Source organism: Bubalus bubalis, chromosome X, assembly GCF_019923935.1.
Source record: "Bubalus bubalis isolate 160015118507 breed Murrah chromosome X, NDDB_SH_1, whole genome shotgun sequence".
NCBI lineage: Eukaryota > Metazoa > Chordata > Mammalia > Artiodactyla > Bovidae > Bubalus > Bubalus bubalis.
The window spans coordinates 96,946,783-96,971,141 of record NC_059181.1 but is presented as its reverse complement, the minus strand read 5'-3'; the positions used below and the strand labels follow the sequence as shown (position 1 = coordinate 96,971,141).

At 38.2% G+C, this 24,359-nt stretch overlaps 1 protein-coding gene and 1 non-coding gene across 3 annotated transcripts in view; both read left to right on the top strand.

Annotated features, from left to right (window-relative positions):
- The window catches only part of DIAPH2 (diaphanous related formin 2), a 1,048,054-nt gene that overhangs the window by 974,463 nt on the left and 49,232 nt on the right, over positions 1 to 24,359 (top strand). The window contains exon 28 of one of the 2 annotated variants that reach the window (XM_025277005.3): positions 9,144 to 9,844. The exons of the other annotated variant lie outside the window; for it this stretch is intronic. Coding sequence (XP_025132790.1) covers positions 9,144 to 9,208 — 65 coding nt within the window. The 3' untranslated portion in view covers positions 9,209 to 9,844. Of the gene's footprint in view, positions 1 to 9,143; positions 9,845 to 24,359 lie in introns of those variants that run through there. 2 annotated transcript variants of the gene reach the window in all.
- Positions 5,304 to 5,376, top strand: TRNAW-CCA. Its single transcript has one exon. It is a non-coding gene; the product is annotated as a tRNA-Trp (tRNA).

Sequence of the window (24,359 nt, the reverse complement as noted above, 5' to 3'; positions counted from 1 at the left end):
GAGCATTAAGAAAAGGAAAGGCATTCTTTGTACAGATATTACTTCTACCAGATCTACATCCCTAACCTTAGGAAAAATGCCATCATACACTGAGCAATATCAATGTGAAAATAATTTGTGCATCTCAATTAGAATACAGTATTTTCCACATAAAATCACACTGTTTCCTGGAACACATTAGCTTATTTTCCAATTGGAAAGATATTTAAAGGTCTATTTTTTTATCATTACATGTGCTTAACTCCAATTACAGTTAATGGGAGTTGTGTGTCTATAGTCACAGTAGCCTCTGAACTACTTAACATTATTGCTTTCCATTACCATCCTCATTAGAATAACTTTCATCTCTTCTACTAAACTGAACTACCATGGTAATCTGGAGTTCTGTTTTCTTTCCATGGATTTATTTGCATGTAACAAAGGATATAAATTACATAACATGGCCTGTTTCTAGTTTTGAAAACATTACAATGTCACTGAGATTAGAATAGGGTTAGAACTGTTTAGAAGAAAGTGAAGTTGCTCAGTCATGTCTGACTCTTTGTGACCACATGGACTGTAGCCCACCGGGCTCCTCCATCTGTGGGATTTTCCAGGCAAGAATAGTGGAGTGGGTTACCATTTCCTTCTCCAGGGTATCTTCCCAACCCAGGGATTAAACCTCGGTCTTCCGCACTGCAGGCAGGTTCTTTACTGTCTGAGCCACCAGGGAAGCCACTTCAGTAGAAGTAATTGATTGGCTTCTAGACTTGCATTTTGGAAGAGCACCACATGTATACAATTCTGTTGGAATAAAATAATTTGATATACTTTAACACCTATGGTATCTAGTAGACAGTAAATTTGTAAAACATACTATAAAACATGAAAAAAGTTTACAAAATAGAAGTACTATCAACAACAAATCTATACATTTAATTCCAATTATTCAAAATTTTGATGAGGCAAAAGTAATAAAGACAAGTGCCTTATAAACTAAGTAGAATTGGTGATGCTATTTTCCTTAGTGCTGGCCTGTACTGTATTTCCAGGGGAAAAAACATGTAAAATATCATGTATGAAATGAGTTGCCAGTCCAGGTTCGATGCACGATACTGGATGCTTGGGGCTGGTACACTGGGACGACGCAGAGGGATGGAATGGGGAGGGAGGAGGGAGGAGGGTTCAGGATGGGGAACACGTGTACACCTGTGGTGGATTCATTTTGATATTTGGCAAAACTAATACAGTTATGTAAAGTCTAAAAATAAAATAAAATTAAAAAAAAAAAAGAAGACAAGGAAAGGGGCTTGTTAAGTTTTTAAGAAAATGAAGAATCTGAGAAGAACTCTTAAAAACATCACTAGGAACTTTAGAGTCACTTGACTCATTGGCACTCAACAGATAGACATCTGCCTAGCCTTAGTAGGATAGGCTAGTTACTACATATTGAGTTTGTTTGTCAAGCTGTATTGTTTTCAAGGTGTTTTGTGATTATAGCATGATGTAGAGTTCTAAAATGTGCTCAAAAAATACGTTTGAAAGGAAAATATACATTACAGAGGATTATTTCCACCAGATATTAAAACATATTATGAGACTAAAATAATAAAATCAGAAGTCATTGGCATAAAAATAGTTGGAAAAATACTTAAGTCGATGGAAAAGAAATGTACCCTAGTATAGGTAATTTGGTGGTGGCTCAGATGGGAAAGAATCCACCTGCAGTGGGGGAGATCTGAGTTCAATCCCTGGTTTGGGAAGATCCCCTGGAGGAGGGCATGGCAATCCACTCCAGTATTCTTGCTTGGAGAATCCCCATGGATAGAGGAGCCTGGCAGGCTACAGTCCATGGGGTCACAATGAGTCAGACATGACTGAGCGACTAAGCACAGCAGCACAGCATAGGTAATTTAACATATGATAAAGAGATATATCATGAATCAGTTTAGAAATTCATGATTATTCAACAAATGGTGCTGGAACAACCCACTTCCTCTTTGCAAGGAAAAAAGCAAGCAAGCAATGTGGACGCTTACCTGACATTGTACAACAAAAATTCTAGATCATTTAAATAAATGTTTTTTAAAAAATCAAACCTTAAAGAACAATAAAAGATACAGTTGAATGTTTATCAAATGTCTCTGCCTAGAGAAAGACTTTCTCAGCTTAACAATAAAAGAATGGATCATAATGTAAAAGACTGATTTAACTACATAAAAATAATAAAAATGAAACCATATGTTCTTGAAAGCCAACAACATGAACCAAATAACAGGCAATCAACAAACTAAGGAAAATATTTCAATTGGTTACTATCTATCTTTAAAATGTAGAGTTCAAAATAAAAACAAAGCAAAACTAAGACCCTAATAAATTATTGGGTAAGGGATATGATCAGCATTTAAAGGAAGAAATATAAATGGATAATAGCATTTGAAAATTTCTACTTTGCTAGAATTTGAAGAAGAGCAAAAAGAGGCAATCATATGCTTTTCACATTAGCACATTGTCAAGAGATTAATGCCTAACAATGAGATAAGACAAATTAATTTACTTATTGCCAATTGGATTTAAATTAATACAACTATTCTGGAATACAATTTGGACTTAATTTTGCATACTTAACAATGCTACTTCTATACATGATGTGTATAAAATAAAATATAAACTATAAGGATGTTCATTGCAAGGCTTTTTATAATAGAAAGAAAAAAAATGGAAGCAACCTAAATGTCCAACAGTAGAGAAATGGTTAACCAAACTGTGGCATATTTATATAAAAAGAAGAGTATGTAGCCATTAAAAATTTTATTTTCAGTATCATGTTTCAGAAGTTTAATGACATACAAAATTTCTATTATACAATAAAATGTTAAATGAAAAAAGTAGAACACCAAATTGCATATATAGTTTAAGCTCAACATGTTTTTTTAAAAGACACTATTCTGGTAAGTGAAGAGAACGAATCTGGTCAATGAGTGGAGAAACTGGCTGTCCACCAGGAGATTAGGCCCAAACCTAATTCAGGTGCCACCTTCCTTCCAGTTGTTTGTAGTGAGTGAGAAACTGTATCAAGTCAGGATCCTCAAAAACATAGCGGGAGAAAAAAGCAACAGTTTTGAAATCATGGTACAGAGGGGAAAAAAAGATGTAAATTCGTATGAGATGATTTCAGTATAACAGTCTAAAATAACCTTTCATCAGTATTTGGCATGTGAATAGCTACTTCAATAGACATTTCCTAAGGTGACCTAACCCTGGAGAAGGGAGCGCAACCCACTCCAGTATTATTGCCTGGAGAATTCCATGGATAGAGAAGCCTGGTGGGGCTACAGTCCATGGGGTCATAAAGAGTCAGACACGACTGAGAGAATAACACACACACAAGGCAACCTAAAGTTTTCTTGGTTTTCTTAACCTGAGCTGCAAAAAACCCATCCTCTGTTTGCCTTTTTTTTTTTTTTTTTTTTTTGCTGGAAACAATGCCTATCCATTGATGATAAATCTGCCTCACCATCATTTTTGAAGAGTTTTGGAGAGAAGAAAGCTGACAATAAAGTGCAGAGGCTTTCTTTTACTTTGTTTTCTAGGCAGCTAATTAGCATTAAAATGGGATGTTTTGCTGTACAATGTGACAATGTGCAGTGTATGCCAGGCACACTTATTTTATGTTACCCTATTGGGAGGGTATAGTTGCATTGTGTTTGAGTAAGTCACGTCAATACATCTAACATGTCTATGAAGCACCAGTTCTTCCATAGACAACAGGTGGATACCTAACCTGGGGGGGAATGAATAATGGACAAGTCTTTATCACAGGTTTTTAATCTCAAGTGGACCTGCTCATGCAATATACAACACACAGCCCTCTACCTTTGGCATACACTCACTTTGGTAGAGGAGTGATTAAACGTTTCTCGGTTACATACTACAAGCTTGAGTCCTTTGGTCTGTCTCACACCACATTTTTTTTTTTTTTAAAGATTTATGATAAGGTTATTCCTCAGTTATTTCACCTGACAAAGTTTTCAGTAGGAAGGAAATTAGCAGTGTAGATGTGGATATGGATCTGAAATTTTGTGACATTCAGGTATTTCATGAATGATGTGCTTTGTACATAGTTGTTTAATAAATGATTGCATGAATGAATTTTAGAGCAATACAATAACAGGTTTAATCTATTCACTCAGGACTCCATTGGGAAGGTTTCGAGATGAATGCCAAATCAATTTATGCTTAGAAAAAGCATAAAGCTTCTTACTCTTACAACAGTGGGAAGAGCCTTGACAGTGGTTTGAGCTGGTTAACCTGATATTCACAGTGTACAGAAGCATGTTTTAGCTGGGCCATGTATTTACATTTTCTTTTCTGTGACAGATTGGCATATTGTTTTGGATTTGGTCACCTTTCCTCCATGGACTGCACATTTTCGTATAACTATGTCCCTCTCCTCAGTTTCACACTATGACTATGTTACTCTCTGTAGAAATAGAATCTTTTCACTTTCACATGGGGCATCAAGCCTTTGGTGACCAAAAAGGATCTGATAGGGTATGCATGCCCAACTCAGGTGGATTTAGAGGGTACATCTTGGGACTGACATCTCAGGTTCTATATAGCATTAATCTTTGTGTTTATAAACAATAGAATCCCTTAATGAATTCTTAGACCATGAGGATACATTAGATTCTCTAGGCTTGCTTATTCATATGTTACCTCGTACATTCAGAAAATGGAAACAGAGGAAGATTATGACAAATCATGTTCCCTCAGCCTCTGATATAATGTTTTCCTGTATCTCATTGCACAGTATGCCCAACAAGTAAACACACATAGATTGATGCTTCCCCCCATCTTCCTTTCTTTGATTTCCAAAAATACAACAAGGCAAATTGGAAAGGGAAACCACTACTGATTAACAAAGCCCTCCCCATCACCTCAGGTAAATACGTATTTTCTAAACTATTGATTGAAGGAGCGACTCCTATTTTTTTTTTTCCATCTAAACAGTTCTAGTATTAGTAGTGTTGGGAGAATAAGATTGGGTAGAAAAGTGAATTTGGTTCAGTCTGGGTCTCCTGGAGTTCTCTAATCATATCACACGGGCACCTGCCTCCTGCACCTATGTTTCTAAATAGGAAATTCAGTCACTCTCACAATCACCCAAATAACTCCATCACCTCTGACAGCAATAATAACTAGCATTTGCTCTTTTCTCATAAATTTGATGCCAAGTATGTGTCTTGACCTCATAAGGATCAGAACACTATTACTCATTAGTATTTAGTTGTATTTTTAAAAATTCAATGATTCTTGGAACTTCCTTGGTGGTCCAGTGGCCAAGACTCCATGCTCCCAATGCAGGAGACCCAGGTTCAATCCCTGGTCAGGGAAATAGGTCTCTGAAGATCCCATGCAGCCAAATAAATAAATAATTTTTTAAATAAATAAAAATTTGATGATTCTCAATCTTTGTCTCAAAGAAAACATGAATCTAGGTATGAAAATTTGCTATCATTAGATTGTAAGCTATTAGAATGTGAAAAGAGATGAATATTTATATTGATATATATTCATATTATATATATATATATATATATATATATATAACATTATCCTCTAAATTGCACTTCTGTGCTGATCCATACAAGTCTAGAGTATAAACATATATTTTGTACCTAAAATAGTTTTAACATAAACACAGAGAATTGTAAATAAATCACAGAAACCCAGCTCAGTCATTGCTGCCATTATTTCTAGAGTCATTTTTTCATAAACAATGTTGGAGGTTGACATTTCAAAAATACAAGTAATGACCTTTACAGAATTGCTTCTACTTATAATTATCTCATAAACATAGGGACCCATTAAGTACCAAAAATATTTAAAGAGAGACAGAGACAGAGAAGGAAGGGAGAGAGAGAGATAAAGAGAAAGGAAGGGAAGAACTGTAGAATAATTCTCTTGTGTGTATGCCAAGAGCTGGATTTGGGCTGTGAACCAGTGTTTATCCTGCCTTCCAAAAGCTTTAATGTCCTTTTCTCAGTTCATTTTGACTTGAAAGTTTATTTTCTCACATCAGATGCTACCAATAAAGCTGCAGTTTGATGTGAATCCTGACATCATTTACTTCTGCAAGGCTAGGTTTTTGTATGTGGTGCTTTTCTTGAATCCAGTGGGCAGTGAACGGTGGTATGGGGTACCAATAGCATTCCTGGAGTGAACGTGAATGCCAGTTGACCTTCGTGTGTGGGATTACCAAGGCACAAGCCTTTTTTCCAGCTGGGGCAATCCTCTGTGAATGCCACCATCATTCTCATATCTGATAGCTTTAACACTGAGCACTTAAATGCTAGCAATGCAATGGTAACCATCATATTACAATCTCATTTGTAAATGTCTTCTAAAAAGCCCCAAACCAACCTGTATGTGAATCAGTGACATCTAAGTAATAAGCCCTTTATCTCAGAATGTTATCTTTACAATTTTAGTGGATTGTGATTGGTATCACAAATTAAATAATGGAATTTTTAATGGTATCTTTAAAAGGATACCCAAATAATCCATCACTCAGATATATCTCTGAATAGAAAAAACATCTCTTTCTTTCTCACCTCTCAGTGATAATAATGCATTATAAGGCATTTTAAGCGTATGGCTGTTTGGCTCAGTACACTCATACCATGGTATTAATGAGGCCAAGGTCATGGCGGCCAGTTAGCTTTACTCTATGTACTGACCACAGACTACCCGGAATCACTCCAGAAACACTGATGATGTGTTTTTGATCAAGAAACACAGATGAAAAAAGTTCCATGGCAAGATCTCAACATTTCTCACAGTCCATCCTCCCCATAGGAGAGGCAGGATATATTCCAGGGTGTCATCGTCTTCTCTCTCAAATTGCCAACATCCGTTGGATCATCAAAAAAACAACAGAGTTCCAGAAAAAACATCTACTTCTGTTTTATTGACTATGCCAAAGCCTATGTGTGGATCACAACAAACTGTGGAAAATTCTTCAAGAGATGGGAATACCAGACCACCTGACCTGCCTCTTGAGAAATCTGTAGGCAGATCAGGAAGCAACAGTTAGAACTAGACATGGAACAACAGACTGGTTCCAAATCTGGAAAGGAGTGCATCAAGGCTATATATTGTCACCCTGCTTATTAAACTCATATGCAGAGTGCATCATGAGAAATACTGGGCTGGAAGAAGCACAAGCTGGAATCAAGATTGCTGGGAGAAATATCAATAACCTCAGATATGCAGATGACACCACCCTTACAGCAGAAAGCAAAGAACTACAGAACCTCTTGATGAAAGTGAAAGAGGAAAGTGAAAAAGTTGGCTTAAAACTCAACATTCAGAAAACTAAGATCATGGCATCTGGTTCCATCACTTCATCACAAATAGATGGGGAAACAGTGAGAGACTTTATTTTTTGGGGCTCCAAAATCACTGCAGATGGTAACTACAGCCATGAAATTAAAAGACGCTTGCTCCCTGCAAGAGAAGCTATGACCAACCTAGACAGCATATTAAAAAGCAGAGACATCACTTTGCCAACAGAGGTCCATCTAGTCAAAGCTATGGTTTTTCCAGTGGTCATGTATGGATGTGAGAGTTGGACTATAAAGAAAGCTGAGCGCCAAAGAATTGATGCTTTTGAACTGTGGTGTTGGAGAAGACTCTTGAGAGTCCCTTGGACTGCAAGGAGATCCAACCAGTCCATCCTAAAGGAAATCAGTCCTGAATATTCATTGGAAGGACTGATGCTGAAGCTGAAACTCCAATACTTTGGTCACCTGATGTGAAGAACTGACTCACTGGAAAGGACCCTGATGGTGGGAAAGATTGAAGGTGGGAGGAGAAGGGGATAACAGAGGATGAGTTAGTTGGATGGCATCAATGACTCAATGGACATGAGTTTGAGTATACTCCTGGAGTTAGGGTGATGGACAGGGAGGCCTGGAGTGCTGCAGTCCATGGGGTTACAAAGAGTCAGACAAGACTGAAAGACTGAACTGAGACTGAGATCATCATCTTAGGGAGGAAATGAGTAGGAGCTTGGGAGGCCCCAACATCTACCTCTGAATAAAGCAGCCTTGACATTTAGGCATTAACTTTGCATTATAATCCCCCATCATACCATTGATTTGCTGTGTAACCTTCATCACTAAAGCAGAGATAATAGGATAGAATGAAATGGGTTTACCTCCCGGGGATGTTGTATGAATTAGCAAATTAACGAGTGTAAAGTGTTAGCATTTATGTAAGTGCTGGTGGTTGTGATTATTTCTAGGAACCTAGTCTCATTCTAAATAGAGAATCTAAGTATATTATGCTTCTGTCAGAAGGGGATTTTCACCCACATCAATTGCATTTAAGCTGAGCATAAAACAGAGGTGATAATAACATAGTAGTGATCACCACAATGCAGAGCTATAAACCTTTTTCCTATTAAAGCTAAAACTATTTTCAGCAACTTTCAATGCTTTTAAACTTTGCTTTCCAAGCTTTGTGCCAACAGTTCTCTCTACAGTGATTATTTTTCCTGTGATGGGTGAGGGGAATGGGACCTATTCATTATTCATTCCCATAATGACTATATAATGTATTGAATTTGTTTACATCACACAATCAAGCAAAGACTTGGTAGCTGATTTGATTGCCACATATTGCAATCATTGTAAAAAAAAAACAAAAAACAAAAAAAAAAACCTCTTTTTCAGCTCTGCCCACACTGGTGTCCTCTAGAGGTAGCCAACATACAGGTTGAAAACTCTTGGGGAATTGAAGTGCTTTCCAACAAAAGGCACTGTACATAGATCCTTTCAATTTAACATCTTTACCAAGGAATTTTGTTGTCACCTGCTATTTCCAAAGGGACTGTGCTTGAGAGAATTCCTCCATTGCTTTTATCACTCTGACTTCACTTACCAAGAAAAGTCATTTAATGCTATTTCAGACTCTTGCAGTCAGCCTGGGAGCTACAGCATGAACTCCTCAGATCTGGGCTTCATGTTACTTATTTACATATTCATTTGAATTAATTTTTTAGGACTGTTTGAAAACCTCTCTCAACCTGACATCATTCAATAGCTGAGATCTAAAGCTCACCATGTTTTTGGTTCTCTTTTCTCTTTGTCTTACAGACAACAGACGAGTACCTTTGGAAAGGTCACGGTCTCGCCACAATGGAGGTATCTCATCTAAGTGATTCCTGATGCCAAAGAATAAGAAAATATTTAAGTAAACAAAATCATACAGTTTGAGAAGAACAAAACCTACTCTCAAGGGATGGAGAGGAAATAAGTACATTTCTGCAAAGATCAAGCTAAGCTGGATGAAATAATGTGCATATATAAAGCTATTGCAAGACTCCTCCCACAGTTATACTAACACAAACACAATTGCCAGGATTTTAAAACATGCATTTCATTTTAGTGTGAAGATGTGTATTATTTGTTATTGTGTGTGACCTGACGGTGATGATGAAAAATGTAAGAAATTGAAGAGTTCTAAAGGCATTCAAAACCATTCAGTCTGTCAAAAATGTATAATGTTACTCAAATTTTGTCACACACCACCCCCCCAAAAAAAAAGGAAGAAAAGAGAAAAGAAAGAATTCATCAATGTCTACTGATTGCTGTTAAATAGAAAAGTAAAAGACCAGTGAAAAGTGTGTGTGTTAATGGTTTGGAAAGGCACTGATATTGCACACTCTGTAAAAGAAGCCATCTTGGAATCTCAGAAAATGTACTACTTCATCCCCTTCAAGTTATTTAGAATCTAATCTCAAGTGAAAGTTGGATTCATCTGCTTTGGCTGAAATTAAACTTCACATTAATCTAGAGTTTCAGCATGATATTGCAGGCACTTATCATTGCTAAAAATAAACCAAAGTTTAACAGAAGTGGTTAGAGAAAGTAATTTAAACTTTATTTAAAGAGGTATTTTATAAATATACACATATATCTACTTTATACAAATACTTTGTATGGCTATTTTTGAGAAAAACCTCACATTTTAATGTTTATGCTAGAGTTGAACCTGCAAATTCTGTTACCTTTATTTAGATTTTTAAAGGTAAATATTGATCCCTGTTCTCCATGGTTTCTTTCTTCTCTCTATTGCTTCTTATTCCCACGACCCCCTTGAAGGCAGGGAATAGAGTTCTAAGAGACCTGAGAGGAAAAAGATTTCTCTCTGCAGGAGGCAGCATAAAACTCTCTGATACGTCAGTTGTCTTATCTGCCTCTTTCCTCCCCCTTTCCCATTCTGCCATGGTGATCTGAAGAAGAAAAATGATATACTTTATATATGTGTAGATATTTATAATCCTGCTACAATAATTCCACATCCCAGTGACTAACTGAACTTCTCAATCATCATCATACTTAACTTACTTTATTATATTAACAAATCATTTAAATGCTGCCAAAACAACTCTAGGAGGAAAAACCAGGCTCTACATTTTTCTTAAATAGATGAGAGAGGAAAAGTCATACTTAACTTGTCTATTACTTTTTAAAATGCATTGAAAGAATGTAGTATAACTTCTCTGGAGTATAATTTTAAGACTAATCCATGCAGATGATTATGATTATTGTAAAAGTTTTCTTATAGGTATATTTCTTATATAGAAAGTCCTATTTCTACTTCCTCTAAAGCACATTATAGATATTCAGAAAGAACAAATGACTGGCTTGGCAAATCACTACCTGAGATAATGAAAACAAGTGACCAATAGCTCACAGTTTCTTTTATACAGATGTATAGTCATTCAAACTGCTGCCTTTTCCTCCAGTTCATTCTTACTTAGGTCTTATCCTTTGCAAAGCTCTGAAGATGCTACAATAGAGAAATCAAAAACAATAACAGAATCTGAGATTTTACAATTTTATCCTGTCTTAAGACACACACATATGTACACACACAAAGAAGTTTAAGGGATATATCAATTTCACATGCTGTTTTGTAACAATAACAACAACAAACACTTAGGTTCTACTAATTTATGTAAATACTTAACATATTTTTAACTTCACAAAGTCTTTTCTGAAATCTTCATTGTATGGCTTCTTTGAGTCTTTTGATAGTTTTTCAGACTGTAGGAAAATGATATTTTGAAATATTCACCCTGACTAATATTTGGGGACATTTCCCATGCTATATTATCAAGCTAGTCAAGGTAGAAATACTGTTGCATATCACCTTTTCCAGATGTGAACTTGCCTTATTTTTTAGTTTGTGGGGAAAAAAAAGTACAGTTATTGATAAATTATATATTTGTATTTAGAGTAATCCTACACACTTTTCACAAACATTGAGACCTTTCAAGGTCTTTCATGAAGTTCTGATAACTCAATTAAAGGGTTTGCTTCCCAGATTTATAATGATCCTGCCCTAGCCATTTGTAGTTTGTTTTGGGTTGAAAATTATCACCAGAAAAAAATACATAATGACATTTTTAGTACAGAGTGTATAGAGCCAAATTGTACTAAATCTTTTATTGGGTTTATTACTGCCATAATTGAGAAGCGCCTTCCCTGGTGGCTAAGATGATAAAGAATCTGCCTGCAGTGCAAGAGACATGGGTTCCATCTCTGGGTCAGAAAGATCTCCTGGAGAAGGGAATGGCTGTGCATCCCAGTAATCTTGCCTGGAGAATTCCATGGACAGAGGAGTCTGGTGGGCTACAGTCCATGGGGTTGAGAGCAAAACCACTCTTTGAGCTTCCCAGGTGGCTCTGATGGTAAAGAATGCGCCTGCAGTACAGGAGACCTGGGTTCAATTTCTCCTGCTCCCCTGGAGAAGGCAATGGCTTCCCACTCCAGTGTTCTTGCCTGGAAAATCCCATGGACATAGGAGCCTGGTGGGCTACAGTCCATGGGGGTCGCAAAGAGTCAGACATGACTGAGCGACTAAGCACATACACACACAATTTATGCAGATTTTCTTCAGAGTGTTTTTTAATAGTGCAAAACCCTTTAAAATGTTTACTAGCTGTATTAGTTTCCTTTGGCTGCTATAATAAATTACCACAAACTAGGTGACCTAACATATCAAAAATTTATTCTCTCATGGTTGTTGTGGCCAGATGTCCAAAATCAAGGGCCATGCTCCCTCCAGAGGCTCTAGAGGAAAATTTTCCCTTGTCTCTTCCAACTTTGGGTGGCTATTGGCATTCCTTGGGTTATGGCCACATCTCTCTGTCTGCTCTGTCTTCACATTACCTTCTGGTCTGTGTACTTAATCTCCCTATGGCTCTCTTATAAGGACACTTTTGTTGTAATTTCAAGCCCACTGAGATAATCCAGGATAATTTCATATGAAGAGCCTAAATTTAATTCCAAATAAGGTAACCTTCAAAGGTTCTGGGGATTAAAATATGGACATATCTTTTTGGAGATGACCTTTAGCCCACTACAGTCTGCCTTCTGGACCCCCAAATTTATGTCTGTCCCCTGTGCAAAATATATTCACCCTACCCTAATATTCCCCAAAGTCTCAAACCTAAAGTTTAAACTCTCATCCAAACATCATCATTTCAAAAGTCCCAAATCTCATCTAGATCATCTAAATCAGCAACAGGTCAAAACCCTAGGGCAAAATTCCTTTGCATTTGTGAATCAGTGAAACATGACCTCAACAAGGCTCCTGCTTCCAAAATGCAGCAATAGGATAGGCATATGATAATAGTTATAGACATTCCTATTCCAAAAGGAAAAAAATGGAACAAACATAGAAATGAGTTCGTTGTCCTGATGAGTTTCAGAATTTGGCCCGGCAGACTCCCTTTCCCTGGTGACTCAGATGGTAAATGCAGGACACCTGGGTTGGAAAACTTGCTCCCTAGTTGGGAAGATCTTCTGGAGGAGGGCATGGCAACCCACTCCAGTATTCTTGCCTGGAGAATCCCATGGACAGAGGAGCCTGCAGGGCTACAGTTCATGGGGTCGCCAAGAGTGAGACACGACTGAGCAACTAAGCACAGCACAGGACACAGGTCTGAGCACCATGTCTTGTGACCTCAGCCAAGTGCCTGAGCTTCAGTTCTGTTCTCAGAATCCCTTTAGGTTTCAAGGCTTGACAATAATCCTCCTTGTCTCAGGGTTGCACCCTTTAGGTCTGCAGCTCTGCCCTAGAGTTGATCTTTTCTATCAAAGGGTAATATCTGTTACAGCTTAATCAGCCTGTTTCTTGCCTGTAAAGTTTTGGTCGTCTGACAGCCTTCTCTCATTTTGTCCTGTCTCTGTCCCTTTCAGGCCAAGATGGAACTGTTTCTACTGGTATAACTTTTTAAAAAAACTTTGTGGGCTCCTTATGAATATCATATTGATTTAATAGAGAGGCAAGAGAGTCCTCACAGATCTTTGCCAGATAATGCCGCCTCTATTCCTGGCTTTTATCCAGATGAATGAGTGGATCAGTGAGTCAATGCCTAATCTCTACAGCACTAGCCAAAGGTTGCCTAGTCTTGGCTTTATCCCCAGAGCCCACTATCCTAACAGTGAATCTCTTCATTTTAGCATCTTTTGCAATCTGAATAGGTAGAGAATTTCCTGAATTATCAAGTGCTGGTTCCTTTCTGCTCACCAGTTCTTTCTTCGATTTATCCCTTTCTCTTATATTTTACTATAAGCTCAAGAAAAATCTAGACCATACCTCCCATGCTTTGCTCTCACGTTTCCTCAGCTAAATACCCAAATTTGTCACTTACAGATCTACTTTCCACAAGACGGTTGGAGACAATCTGGATAAGCTTTTTTGCCAGTATATAATAAAGATCACCTTTCCTCTAGTTTTCAATAAAATGTTCTTCAGTTCCTTCTGAGCCCTCATGAGAAGCACCTTTAACATTCATATTCTTCCCAACAGTCTGTTTAAAGCAACCTATGCTTTTTCTATCATATACATCAATATTCTTCCCACCTCTACACATGATGTAATTCCAAAGCCACTTCTACATTTTTAAGTATTTGTTATAGCAGTCCCTGACTTCCTGGTACCCAAATCTGTATTTTGTTGCTGTGGTTGCTGCAACAGAGTGTTCCAAATGTGATCACTTAAAACAAGGCATTTATTCTCTTACTGTTTGGGAGGCCAGAAGTCCTAAATTGAGGTCTTGGCAAGGGCTGTACTCCCTCTGGAGCTTCTAGGAGAAACCTTCCTTGCTTCTCTCAGTTTGTGACTGTCATCTGACTTGTGACAAGCACATTCCTTGACTTGTGACCAAGCCTCTCTCTTCTCTATCTTCATATCACCTTTCCCTCTGTATATCTAATCTACCTCTACCACTTTCTTATAAAGATACTTGTGAAGGCATTTAAGGCCCATCAGCTTATACATAATCTCCTCATCTCAAGATCCTTCACTTAATTACATCTGTGAAGACCCTTTTCCCAAATAAGTTAACATCAAAGGTTTTAAGAATTGGGACGTGGACGTATCTTTGGGGAGTCACCATTCAGCTCACAACACTAGTTATTGCACATAAATGTACTTTTCACTTTTTAAAATGCATCCTTGGTGCTCAAGTCAAATTCAGTGTTGTCTCTAAAAGCCATTGTATGCACAGGCTACTGCATGCTTTGATGTTAAATGGCTGAACAGTCTATTCTAAAATTCAGTTGATACTTTTCTTACTACAGCAAATGAGCTTGAAAAAATAATTAGTTCCAACTATGAGCTCTGGTGTATCTTTTCTGCCCCTTTTATGGAGTCTTTGACCAAATATTTTCTATGATTAATAATGTAGGTATAAAGCTACCTCTGATACAGAAGTGTTCTTTATAAGTTTATTTTAGATATTGTGAATCCCTTAACTGAAAGGAGAGGTGACAGCAAAGCCTATTTGAATGGATACTGAGGGAGACTGTGCCCATACCAAGACACTCAGTAGAAGTATTTCAGTAGCAGAACTATGGATTCATGTTCTCATTTTGCCTCACAATAAATGCCTGTCTCTTTGCAGGACCAAGAATGACTTGCAATCTATCTGTAATGCATACTTACTTATTCAATAAAGCTAAGATTACACAAATGTTTTACTGCCTATGATAATTAATATCAAGGATGGGTGAAAAGGTACCAACTGAAGTATAAAGGCAGGATGTAAGAATACTCCAGAAGGAGAAGCTTCAACTTAACAAAAGTACCAAAGTATTTCTATACGGACCTGGTCAGGTAGAAATCATGGGATATATTCAAAGACATACATACCTATGGGAATCATAAGATTTTCTCTAAGTATTCTTGAGCACTTCTTGTCAGAGTAGTGGAGAGATGTTTGCACACCTTAAAAGTGCAGAAAAGTCAGAAGGGTGATTTACATCCTCCAGAGAAACTGTTTCTACAGAGGAGGGTTTTTAACCTTTATTATACAATGAAAGTAAATGGGCTTCAAATGCTCAGAGGGGTAAAAATCTGGAATTAGAAATAAAGGATTGTAGATAATTATTCTCTGGAGGGCTTTCAAAAGAATCTCTCATCATAGGTGGGCTGACTTGAAGATGAATGGTTGGACAAGGTAATAACCAGGTCTATAAATGATATGGTCCAAAGTACCTGGCAAGACCATTGTTTCCCTTGGAATGGTTTCCTCCAGGACTCAAATATATTAGTTTTTTCTCCCACATTGACCCAAGTAGGCAAACTCCTTTGTAGGGAGTCTGAAAACCTGAGTATCCACAACTAGGGGAATTTGAGCTCAAAGGAAAATGAAAATCTGGAAATTGATATATATGCAATGCATGTAACACGGTATATAATTTTGATTTATAGTAAAAAGAAAGCAATAGCCAAAGAGCCCATTTACAGACTGAATTTATTTAGATGTCTAGAGTCCCAATAGCCACAAATAAAATATTATTATAGTTAGTATCCATTTCAGGAAAAAACAACTTACAAATTCATGAAATGTACAAATTATGACTTTGTTCCTAGTTCTTGGAGATTACCCAGAATTCAGATTTTAGCCATGATGACCTTATATCTTGGCTAATAGTTCAGCCAGTATTCTTACCTATATTTTGGCTTAGGTGCAAACAATAGTTTTACCTTTTGATGTGTATGAGTAAAGCACAAGAGCTCTTATCATATTATTAGAAATATTAATAATAAATCTTCAACTTCTCTACTTCGCTAAAGGCTCCAGTGTGGCTATTCTAATCATCGAGTGCCCATTCAATGGACACTGCTTTTCAGGACACAATTATGAGTTAAACCCACAGCTCTGCCTTCAGGGATCTCACAGTCTAATGGGAGATGGGACATTACAAAAACAACTGGAATTCAAGATGGAAAAAAAGCGATCAGTGTCATAAGAGTGGTACAGATAAGGCCTAGGGAAATTCAGAAAAAAACAGTGTTATAGAGAGATGAGATGAGGTGGGTATTGAGGTGGAAACCAGGTATCAGCATAGACTTTTGGGCACTGGTGGCATTTGAAATGAAATTTAAAAGGTAAGTAGATTTGGACATGTCAACTTTGTATTCGTTCAGTCAAAATTTAATGAGCACCTCCTGTGTGCAAACCACAGTGCTAGGCTCTGAGACCATAACAGTGAACTGGACAGATACAGGCCCTATCTATTCTCATGTGTATGAGCAAAGCACAAGAGCTCTTATCATATTATTAGAAATATTAAAAATAAACCTTCAACTTCTCTACTTTGCTAAAGGAACTTAATTTTTTTTTTTTTTTTTTTGTGAGGAAGGAGAGAAGGCTTGAGCAGAAGTACAAGCTTTGATGTGCAAATGTAAAGAATGTGAAACAATTCAGGTTGGATAGAGCGTAAGGTCCATGAAAGGCAGCAGCGGTTGTGTGATTTGTGCTTGATTTTATAAATGTCAGGAAATACTGAGAGATTGGGAAGATCCCCTGGAGAAGGGAATGGTAACCCACTCCAGTATTCTTGCTTGGAGAATTCCATGAACAGAGAAGCCTGGCAGGCTACAGTCCATGGGGTCGCTGAGAATCAGACACAACTGAGCAACTAACGCTTCACTTCTTTGAGGAAAGAAATAACATGGAGCACTTCAGGAAGATGGTACTGGAAGCTGTGTGTAAGACAGCAGGAAGAGGTCACATAAGCCCACCTTTGTTGAAGGCAGTTGGAAAAACACTTTTTGCAATAATACTTTTGATAATTAATGAGGGCCTGCACTAGGATAGCATCAGTGGGACAGACCCAAGTAGCATCTCAATAACTGGCAATCAATTAGATGTTGAGGGTATGAGGAGAAGAAATACCAAATCTGACACCAAGATTTCAGGCCCGAGTGACTGATGGGCTACTTTCAAGAACAACAACAAAAAATGAACACAAGAAGAAAAGCTCATCTTTGCAGTGATACCATGGATATGCACAGCTACAGCTCGGACACTTGATATGACCCCATTATTGGTGGTGTTGAATGGCTCATACAAACCTCACATACAAGTAGCATCAAGTCATGAAGACAGAGGGCAGAAAGGAAAAAAACAATTCCACACAAGGACATATTTAGTGACCTTATAGTGATTATGGTAATAAGGGCCAGGGTAAGGTCTCTAGGCTATGTTCTTTTCTTTCCTTCTTTTCCCCTTTCTTTTCCCCTTTTCCAACCCCTTCTCTTTTCTTCTCAATAATACTGAAAGTAAAAACACTGAATGACTGTTCAAAGAAAGGAAAAACTGACAAAAATCGAGTGAATATTAAAATATCCTCATTCAGCTTTGGTCTCTTACAGGAAAGAAAGGCATTTGAATGAAGTATAATTTATGGGAAAAGCTTTAATTAGTTCATAGCTAGGACTTCTTAAGTGTCTGGTTAATATTTTAAGTCATACATTTAAGAATTTCTTGAACAACGATTACTTGCTTAAAGGACAGCAAATTCTACTGTTTTCTCAGAAATCTCTCAGTCTTTTAAACTCTACTCAGGTCTATTCCCTTTATGCAAAATTTACCTATCTACTCCAAGAATCATGACTTCCCTCCTGAGTACATTCAACTGCTAGGTACATGTGACACTGAATGGCTTTATTTTAGCTAATTTTTGTTTTATCCTAGAAGGGGACCTGGTTTTTGAATCTGCTCCATCTCACCTTCACCCCACAAACATCTTGTGTTACTGTCCCTTTGTTTTCCTCCAGGAACCTGAATATCACAATGGGAATTACATCGAAAATAACTAAATACTATGAATTTCTTCTTTAAACACTTTTTGGAAATCTATGACCTATAATAGCTGAGTGACATATCTATGACACATAATTATATATATATATAATATGTGTATAATGACATGTAACCTATGACATATAATAGCTGAGTGACATATCTATGACACATAATTATATATATATATATAATATGTATATAATGACATATAACCTATGACCTATAATAGCTGAGTGACATATCTATGACACATAATTATATATATATATAATATGTATATAATGACATATAACCTATGACATATAATAGCTGTCACCTAGCCCTGCTGACTAAAATCAAGTAATGAGCTATTTACCCAGCTATGGTGGTGCTGGGGGGCGGGAGCAGGGGAGAAAACAGATGAAAGGGGTCAGGAATAAGGCCCCCTTAGCAGAACTCAGTATAATGATAAAAATCAAAGCATCTGTTAGATATCAATGACCTTTCAACTCCAGAGCATCTGGGATAAAAAGCTGTGACCTTGTATTGTGTGGTGCCTTGTACTTTTGAAAGGACTTTCACTTTTCATATCCATTATCCCACCTCATTTCCTCTTAGTCTATGAGCATCCTGAAGTCTCCTCTATCTGATTAAACCACAACAGCAACCTTCCCATGAATCTCTCTCCTTCAAGGCTACCATGATCACCTCATTGCCAAATCCTATGAATTTCCCTTTATCCTCATCCTGCTTACTTTTCCTCAGTTTGGCACAAGGTCCACGTAGGCTTATCTTCTCCCACCAAGAAAATCCTTCACTCCTATTTATTAGTGGTTATCTTCACATGAATGCTAAATATAGGCAGTAGCCCCAGTGTTCATTTGTATTCTCCCACAATCAGGGTTGTGGTAGCCATATCCACGGCTTTGACAATTTCCCATGAGCAGATGACTGAGATCTCGTCAGAACCCCAGAATCACCTTCCCTCTTTAAAAGACAGCTCACACACTAAACTCATATGTGGTATGTGCATGCTCAGTCATGTCCAACTCTTTGCAAACCCATGGACTGTAGCCCACCAGGCTCCTATATCCATTGGAATCTCCAGAAGAATGTCCATTCTTCTCCAGGAAGAATACTGGAGTGGGTTGCCATTTCCTCCTCCAGGGGATCTTTGAACCTGTGTCTCCTGTATTGACAGGTGGATTCTTTATCACTGAGTCACTGGAGAAGCCCCAAAGCTCAGTATATTCCCAACCAAATATGTTCTCCTCCAGCAATGTGATCCTTTTCTCCAGGTTGCCCATCTCATTATGGGTGATACACTTCTCCCAGTCTCTAAGGCTAGAAACACCAGAAACATCTTTGTGTTATTCTCACTCCCATAATATCTAGTCAGGCATAGATGTTGGTCTGTCTGTTTTTGGTCTTACCTCTTCAACTCATCCTTCACATTGCTAGAGCTTGCTTCCTAAAATGCCATTCTTGATCCACTTCAAAAAATTCGATTGTTCCCTTTAATTAACAAAACTATTATAGGTGTCAGAGTTTCCAGGAAAAGACTCAAATGTAATTTTCAAGCCCTTTCACCGTCCCTCCATCCATGCTACACTGGATTTATCATTGGAGCTTGCCAATGATAAACAAACCAACATATACACAAATACACATCCCCAAATGTGTATTTTCATTCATGCCATTTTATGTACATGAAGTTTACTCTGACTGGTATGACCTCACTGCCCAACCTCACACTTTTTCTATTAATCCTTCAAGGACCAGTGCTGCCTTTCTGAAGCCTTCTTCCCTTCCTCATTAAAATAAATTGTGTTATCTATGCTCCCACAGCAATTTGCTCATACTCCTATTATGGCCTTTATTTCATTCTTCCTTCTACTAGAGTTAGTTGTCTGTGTCCTTGACTAAAGTGTAAGTTTCTTGATGGCCATGACTGTCTCATTCATCTCTGGGCCTTTACACAAAGCAATTTCTCAATGAATTAATGTATAGTGTCAACTCTCAGGAAATTAAACAAATGAAAAGGAATGTTTGGTACAGGTAATGGAAAATCATAGAAACTACCATAGCTAATTTCCTCATCCAGGTGAGAACTCAGCCTTCATCATTGTCCTGGGAACTGAGAGCCTGCCTAAGGTCAGCATCAAGGACAAGTTCCTCCAAATGTGGATGACTGGAAGTAGATTTCAGAGGAACACTTTCAGGAGCTGATGACTGATTGAAGACAAGGAGGATGGCTTTCCCTCCAAGGTCAAGCTTGTAACAAGTATCTGCAATGTACACTGGGGGATTTGGCTGTACTCCAATTATGCTAATATGTTTTATATATGGGCTTCCAGCAGCCAGGAGCCACCTCCCTAAACAATTTAATAAGTGTAAATATCAAGGCAGAGTTGTAAACATGGAACTTATTTGTAATGTACCAACCTTGTTGTTATCAAATGTCATGGGGTATAAGTCATGGCAATTATGCTGCATGCTTTTTATTACATTTATTTTACTTTTTAAAAGTGCAGTATATCCCCATAAGCTTTCCTTCTCCTGTGCTGCCTAAGGAACCTACCCTGGCTGTGTGTTCTGGAGTCACAGAAGGCAGGACCCTTAGGATCAGAGGATTAATGAGCATCCTGGGAGGAAAGGGTCATTGACTCCACCCACTGAAACTATAGCCTCAACCTCAGCCTTCACTGCATGTATCCATAACTCAAGCTGTGGGACCTTATGAGTTTCTCAACACAAGAGCTTTCATGAGGTGAAATACAGAACTGTTGCTTCCTCCTCCCTCCTACCACCTAAGCATGTATGTATGTCCCTGTCATGAAAAGGCTGGAAGTTTTACACAGTCTTCAAACTCTTGATTGCCAGCTTGGTGGGATACACTCCAGAGCCACCTCTTAAGTCTTCTCCTGGCAGATGAAAGTGAAGGGAAGTAGGTCTTATTTTTTCCTTTGCTTTGGACCAGAAAAGCATCCACTATACCCAGCCCATAATTTCTATTTCCCACTCTCTTTCTCTCCCCCTCTTTTCCACTTCTCACTAAATTGCAACAACCACTAAGAAGGAGAAGGGCACGTGACTTTTTTACTCTCTATGACTAAGCATTCTATGGCAACAGTCCTCTTTTCTTTCAAAGGAGCCCCTCTAGTTTTTCTGTGGGCTTCCACAGGCTTCCCTGGTCTTAGGCAGGAAGCCTGCCAGGCCACAGGTCTATTGGCAAGTGAATCTGTTTTTAAGGGTTTTGAAACATGCCACTGCTTTCAAAGTTTCCTTAAAAGAGAAGGGTAAAAAAAGAGTTGCTGATCTTTGCACCCAGGAGTGTTTTTAGGAGCTTTATCTCCGCTAATCACAGCATCCCCCTACCTTTTCAGTTTATGATCCAACAACCAGGATAACAATAAGCTATTCATTAGTTCGTCACTTATTCCACAAATATCCATTGAGCAACTACTGTGTGACAGGTGCTTTGTAATAGTGAGCAAAAATAGATGGGATTCAGGTCTTCATGAGCTTACAGTCAAATGGAACATGACAATGATAAGCAAATCTATGATGCCTATGACAATTGCATTAAATGCCTAAGAAGGAAAGAATGCGGATACTATAAAAGAAAATAATGATTTATGCTTCAGAGGGGAGCTTAAATTAGACTGTGTGGTCAAGAAAAGTCTTTGAAAAAGTGACATTTAATTGAAGGCTGAAAGGATGACAAGTTAACCAGTTGAAAAGTAAGCATTTGTGCAGAATCAGTGTAATGGAAACAAAGCACAAAGTCAGCTTAGGCTAGTTTGTACTACAGTTACAAACAATCCCTCAAGCTCAATCACCATAGCAAAGGGCCCTGCAGCGGCTACAGGTCATCTGTGGCTCTGTTTCCTTCATGCTGCTAAGTCACTTCAGGCGTGTCCGACTCTGTGCGACCCCATAGATGGCAGCCCACCAGGCTCCCCTGTCCCTGGGATTCTCCAAGCAAGAACACTGGAGCGGGTTGCCATTTCCTTCTCCAATGCATGAAAGTGAAGTTGTGTCTGACTCTTAGCGACCCCATGGATTGCAGCCCACCAGGGTCCTCTGTCCATGGGATTTTCCAGGCAAGAGTACTGGAGTGGGGTGCCATTGCCTTCTCTGTTTCCTTCATACACCTTCCTTATTCCAGGATCTCAACGGAAGGAGGAGCCCTTCTTTGGGCCATACCATTCTTACTATAGAGGGAAGACAGCACAAAAGACTGAACCGTGTACTATGGTACACAGCGTGATTGCTTCCAGGTGTTAATATTTCCTCCCTATTGTCAAAAATTATCTTCTCTCTCAGGCAACTCCCATTTAGCTCCCATTCCAGGCTTCATTATGTTTATTACATGCACTGACATGCTTCTAATCACCAGGGATGCAAAACTTTATGTTGTCCCTGACATCTACACCTCCACTCAGTTCTATCAATTCTCCCTTTGTAATATAGTTTATGTGGCTCTCTTTCTGGTTTCAACGCTACCATCTAAGCCCAGACCCTAGTACCTCACTCCTTGTTACTGTCATATTCTTCCTGCCCATACTTACACCCCTGTCCGAAGCAGTCATTTGATCATCAAAGTTTTCCACTCCAAGCCCTTCAGAGGCCCACCAGTGAATACAAAATTAAAGTCCAGGAGGACTTCCCTGGTGGTCCAGTGGTTAAGAATCCACCTTGCAATGCAAGAGACACGAGTTTGATCTCTGGGTGGGGAACTAGGATCCCACATGCCCCCAGAGCAACTAAGCTTCCGTGACGCAACTTCTGAAGCTCACATGTTCCAGAACCTGTGTTCCACAACTGGAGAGCCCGCATGCCACAAAAAAAGATCCCACATGATGGAACGAAGATCTGCAAACTGCAACTAAGCAACACAGCAGTATTAAAAAAAAAAAAAAAATTAAAGTCCAATCTCTTTAGCTGAGCAGCCAATGCCCTCCACAATTTGGCCTGGGGCACTTCTTCCAAACTTCCCACTCATTCTTACCTGTATACCGTCTGCTGTAGCCATACTAACCTAATTCAACACTCTCTAAAAATCTCCATTATCTAGATCAGCACTGTTTAGCAAACATCTAATGTAACTCACAGATGTAATCTTACACAATCTAGTAGATAACACTTATAAAAAATAAATAGAAACAAGTGACATCCTTTTTAATATATTTACCTTAACCTAATATATCCAAAATACTATCCTTTTAATATGTAATCAAAAAATTAGTAATGAAAAACTTTACATTCTTTTTCCTTACTATGTCTTAAAAAACCCTTGAGTATTTTACACTTATAACACATCTCACATACACTAGCCATATTTCAAGTGTTCAGTAGTCACATGTGGTTGGTGGCTACTGTACGGACCAGTGAAAATCTATCCCCTACCTCATGGCTCAAGGCAAGCTCCGTCCTCTGCTTGAAATACCTTCCACTCAAACCTCAAATCACTTGTAGAAATGATACTTTCCAAAGACACAGCTTCATAGCCCACATGCTCTCAGAAGTCTCAGATTTTCCAGCTGGAATTCATCTTTTCCTTCCCATACTCCCATACATACTATTTTATTAAAAAAAAAATTAATGCGGTAGGTAATACATTCATTTATTTCTAAAACTCAAAGGGTGCCAAAGGATATGCATACAATTGACACCCCTACCAACTAGCCACCCTAATTCTCTCCCCTAGAAGCAATCAATGTAATTAGAGTTTTGTGTATCCTTGCACAAATCTTATACATATACATCTTGTATAAATATGTACAGACATATATGTAAACATACATGACTTCCCTCCATTCTTACTTAACAAATGGTAGCATGTTTTAAACATACTGTCCTATACATTACCTCTTTGTATGTAATACTCTATTTTGGAAATCATTCCATACTAATATATAAAGTATATCTGTTTCACTGACAAGACTTTTAATTCTCAGAGGATATGGAATTTTTTTTCTGTATTCTTGTGTAGCTCTGCACTTTGGACCCTGATGCTATACATTTTTGTCATTGTTCAGTCTCTCAGTTGTATCCGATTCTTTGTGACCCCATGGACTATAGCATGCCAGGCTTCCCTGTCCTTCTCTATATCCCAGAGCTTGCTCAAACTCATGTCCATTGAGTCGATGATGCCATCCAACCATCTCATCCTCTGTCACACCCTTCTCCTTCTGCTTTCAATCTTTCCCAGCAT